General features: G+C 45.0%; 1 protein-coding gene across 1 annotated transcript in view; it reads right to left on the reverse strand.

Moving 5' to 3' along the window:
• LOC143034501 (uncharacterized) overlaps positions 1-5,000 on the reverse strand; it is a 90,331-nt gene that overhangs the window by 2,381 nt on the left and 82,950 nt on the right. Inside the window, exon 4 of the mRNA XM_076200630.1 lies at positions 1-1,407. This exon is cut by the window's left edge and continues 2,381 nt beyond it. Within this exon, the coding sequence (XP_076056745.1) occupies positions 1,250-1,407 (158 nt within the window). The 3' untranslated portion in view covers positions 1-1,249. The remainder of the gene's footprint in view (positions 1,408-5,000) is intronic.

A 5,000-nucleotide genomic window follows, 5' to 3' on the forward strand; every position in this document is an offset into this window, starting at 1 on the left:
GGGAAGAGAAGAGGATGAAGAGGACAGAGAGAGAGAGAGAGAGGTGGGAGAAGAAAAAGAGGAAGATGAGAGAAAGATAGAGGAGAGGGAGAAGAAGAGGATGAAGTGGAGAGAGAGGTAGAGGTGGGAGAAGAAAAAGAGGAAGATGAGGAGGAAGACAGAGGAGAGGGAGAAGAGGATGAAGAGGAAGAGAAGGGAGAGGAGGAGAAGTTGAGTTCAGGAACTTCAAGTTTTGTACAGATGGTGCACAGCTGGTCTTGAAGGAACCCAGAGGACGAGAGAAAAACAAGTCGACCACTGGCTTCGACCAGTAGGTCAACTAGGAAGGAAATTTCGTCTCCAGCCTCTGAGATTCATGTAACTAATTTACTGTTAAATGTCTACCATGTTTTTTGTACTGAACAAAAATAGCTTCTTCAGCTCTGTGAAGTGGTTTGTGTGTGTTTTTTCTGGTGATCTTTTTAATTTGGGATGTCTGTATTCTTGAGTTCAGTCATAGTTGAACAGAAGTGTTTGTTTTGGTCCTAGGTAGAAGAAATAGTAAAAATAGGAATTGTTTTACTGCACTCAAACGACCTATGTTTATGTTCAAATGGGCCAAAAGTGATCCAGGCAAGGTCATCATATTCAGACATCAGGTTAGGACTCATAGTAATGGGTTTAAATTGGACAAATTTAGGTTTAAGAAGGAAATAGGCAAGATCTGGTTTACCTATAAAGTGGTTAACGAATGGAATTGACTTAGTATCTATGTAGTGAGCACTGAAATTGTTGGTTGTTTCAAAGGTAGATTAGATAACTTTAAGGATGTGGATGATAGGTGGTAATGGACATAGAACTGCCTAGTGTAGGCCTTATGGTCTCTTGAACTCTCCTCCATTCTTATGGTTTTATGTTCGTATGCTCTTCCTAAATTTTTGCATGGAACCGTACCTCAGAAAACACCAAAGTATCTTTTCAAAATTTTCTCTCTTTTTCTCACTGTCATTATGAAAAAACGGGTTAAGAAGCTGTTAACTGGTGACTACTGCAGTTAACAGTTAAACTCATATACAGGTAAAAAGACTTAGGACAATACAAAATTGAAAAAAAATCATTCTTCCCCAGACAAAAAAGGAAAGAGGGGAGATTCTGTGTTTTAGTCCTTAGGCTGAGGCGTATCATTACTCCTTTTGTCTTCTTCATCGTCATCGTCATCATCACCCTCTATCTCCTACTCCTCCTCTTCAGGCTTGTACTTGTCTTCTTATTAACTCCTCCTCGTCTTGGATATCTTATGGATAAACGAAGGAAGAGTGCGCGCGTTCTCGATGCGAGCTGGTGGAAGAGAAGCTGGATTTGAACTGGCCAACAGATGTCTCACAACATCACGGATGTTTCCACAGTGAACATCTTCAGCATCCATATCTGAAAAGAGAAAAAACAGTACGTGAGAACTTGTCCTGTGAGATAACAGTCAAGTGGGTGTTTTTTTTTGGGGGGTAAAGGCAAGGGACCACAAAAACAAAAGCAAGACAAAATATATTTCTTTTCATATCTGAAATCAGTTAGAAAATTATCATCTACGAAAAAAGAAAGAAGGATAAGAGGCAAAAAAAGAAAGAGATTGAGAAGAGACCTTTCAGTCCATTAAGAAGTTAGATATTAAACATACAATGATAATAAAATACATAAAAAGATACCCAAAAATGTAAACAACATTACCCATAGATCGGGCCATATATGAACTCTGAACTCTCAGCTAGTAATAATTGTTGATCACGAGTCCAGCACGTAATCTAAGACTATGGTGAATCACAAACACACAATCCCCCCCACACACACACACAGGAATATGCACATATTGTAAATGTACTCATGCCTCTTCCAATAGTTGTATAAATGTCTCCAATTTGATTTCCAAGGTATGATGCTGGCCAACCGTGCAGTGATTGTACAATGCCCTGACATGGTCCTACCGTGGACATTGTCAAATTGTCCCATAGAAATACATTTCCCTTTGTCATTATCATCATTGATAATATATAGTTGTTATTATTATTACTATTATTGTCATTATTTTCTTTGTTTTATTTTATTCATTTTCCAAATAAGCACTTGGTTACAATTTAACTACTTTACACGAGAGGAGTGAGATATCTATATAGTTCTAATGATTATTGGGCGTCAGGTTCCTGTATCCACGGTAGGCATTTAGTCGTGTTGGCGTGAGGGGTTCTAGCGCGGTCAGGTCAGCGAGCCGCTAACAAAACACAACAACATCTCGGAGCTTGCCCCACGTCGATGCACATTCGTCTTCATTTTCACAACGATTACTAAATCCATTCTCTCCAAACTTGGGGCTATCTTGTTACAGAAATGGAATTTCGATCAATGCTGAGCAAATCTAATTCCCATTCAGACTGCTGGATGAATAAAATCGTCTGGCACCAGCCAGCTAGAGCAAAAATGTAGAGAAATTACTTTCCGTGTTGAAACTGTTACTCGGCTGCATGCCTGCTGATCCGTGCTTCATTACAAGACATTTTACGTAATTAATGTAACCTTCTCCGATCCTTAACCGGACGCCCTGACCATGCAGGACGCTGTATGAATCCCTAAACCGTAGGACGAAAATAATCCTGGATGAAATTCTGGGAATCGACATCCGCTCCGAAGGAACCCCCCCTGGGTCAGAACATAGACGACAGGTGGCTCTGATCTAGCGGACGGGCGGGAAGAACTCGCTAGTTGCCACGCGTCGCCAGCCCGCTCAATTCAACATACCACTTCCCCCTCTCCATTACACGTTTCTTGGCATCTGTAACCACCGACCACCTTTTGCCGAGCTTGCTCAGTGGTAGGAGGGTTAACTAAGGCCCCTGGATACCCAGAACTTGCAAGCATTGAGGTATTTGACTTCATCTGGTCTCCGGCTGGTCGGAACTGGCGACCAAGGACGATGGACGAGAGCCCCACGCTTGCCACAAAAACCAAACCGACAGTGCCCACCAAGAAACATCTCAAAAAATCCCCGAATCCATTATGTATTTGGACGAAAAACAACCAGATGTTTCCAGTGGGGAGTCGTGGGTGGAGGTGGGGGCGAAACGAGGGTGAATGAAGGTGTTTCTGAAGAAGGAACGGGGTGGGTATCCAACCTGTTTGCCTGTCTGTGTGTACCTGGTGGAGGGAGGGAGGGAGGGAGGGAAGGAGGGGGTGGGGGTGGAAGGAGGAGGGACAGCGGAGGCAAACTCTTGTTTACGCCAGTGTGATTATCCCATCTGGTGGTGATTTGAACCGTGTTAGGGGAGATCTTGCTTCACCTGAAGAAATTACCCCCCCACACACACCCTCCTCTCTCCCTTTCCCCCTCTCTCTCTCCCTTTCTGTTGCTCTCTCTGTTGCTCTCTCTCCCTCTCTGTTGCTCTCTCTCCCTCTCTGTTGCTCTCTCTCCCTCTCTGTTGCTCTCTTTCCCTCTCTGTTGCTCTCTTTCCCTCTCTGTTGCTCTCTTTCCCTCTCTGTTGCTCTCTTTCCCTCTGTTGCTCTCTTTCCCTCTGTTGCTCTCTTTCCCTCTCTATTGCTCTCTTTCCCTCTGTTGCTCTCTCTCCCTCTCTGTTGTTCTCTCTGTTGCTCTTTCTCTCTCTCTCTCTCTCTCTCTCTCTCTCTCCCTCTCTGTTGATCTCTCTCCCTCTCTGTTGTTCTCTCTGTTGCTCTCTCTCTCTCTCTCTCTCTCTCTCTCTCTCTCTTTCTTCTCGTTCTCTCTGTATATCGTCACTGGAGGAAAGAAGGAAGAGGGGTGAAACATTTACTTTGTACAATTGACCCTTAAACAAATTGGTAAACATATGTAACAAATAACTAAAATCAGAACGTGAGGGTTTTCAAACAGCAAATAGAGTTCGATATAGAAAATATTGCAAAGCAAAGTGGTCCAGGCAGATCACCTGTCAGGTGTGGTTGTTTACCAAAGCAGCATGAGCTTAGTCCACACCAAGCACACACATTCCCAGGCTGGTCAGCTGACAGAAGGACTACCAGAGAATATATTACGCGCTTAGGCCACATCAAACACGCCTTTCCAGAGAAATCAGCAGACAGGTGGACTAGTATACCATATCGAGTACGCTTTTTCAGGTCATCAGGTCATGAGTTGATAAAGAAAGTTGAGGACAACGGGAAGGTGAGGTGGGAGAGGACAACAGGACGATGAGGGAGATGACAACGGGAGGGCAAGGGAGAAGAGGACAACGAGAGGATGAGGGATGAGAGGACAACGAGAGGATGAGGGATGAGAGGACAACGGGAAGGTGAAGAAGAGGACAATGGAAGGGTAGAGGACAACGAGAGGATGAGGGAGGAGAGGACAACGGGAAGGTGAAGGAGAAGAGGACAAAGGAAAGGTGAAGAAGAGGACAACGGGAAGGTAAAGGAGAAGAGGACAACGGGAGGGTAAGGGAGGAGAGGACAATGGAAGGGTAAGCGGGTAGGGAACAACGAGAGGATGAGGAAGGAGAGGACAACGGGAAGGTGAAGGAGAAGAGGACAACGGGAAGGTAAAGGAGAAGAGGACAACGGGAGGGTAAGGTAGGAGAGGACAACGGGAGGGCGAGGGAAGAGAGGACAACGGGAAGGTAAGGGAGGAGAGGACAACGAGAGGGTGAAAGAAGAGAGGACAACGGTAAGGGAGAAGAGGACAACGAGAGAATGAAGTAGAAGAGGACAACAGGAGTTTGAGGTAGAAGAGGACAACGGGAGTGTGAGGTAGAAGAGGACAACGGGAGGGCAAGGGAAGACACTGGTATAGGTTAAGTGGACATAGGCTTAGCCTGACGGGTCAGAGGTTGGTTGGGTGGGATCAAGGTCTACAGACCTTGAAAGGGGTCAGCCTCTTCAACACAGCGACGCATTCCACCAGGGTCTGTTTCAGATAAACCCAGAGGGTTTTTATGCACCTTAGGGGTCAAAAAACCCCTCTTGAAGGGGGTTTCGACCCATGAGAGTCCCTTTCAAAATGGGGT

The sequence above is a fragment of the Oratosquilla oratoria genome, chromosome 17, assembly GCF_046742065.1.
Source record: "Oratosquilla oratoria isolate Oo_2021 chromosome 17, ASM4674206v1, whole genome shotgun sequence".
Taxonomy (NCBI): domain Eukaryota; kingdom Metazoa; phylum Arthropoda; class Malacostraca; order Stomatopoda; family Squillidae; genus Oratosquilla; species Oratosquilla oratoria.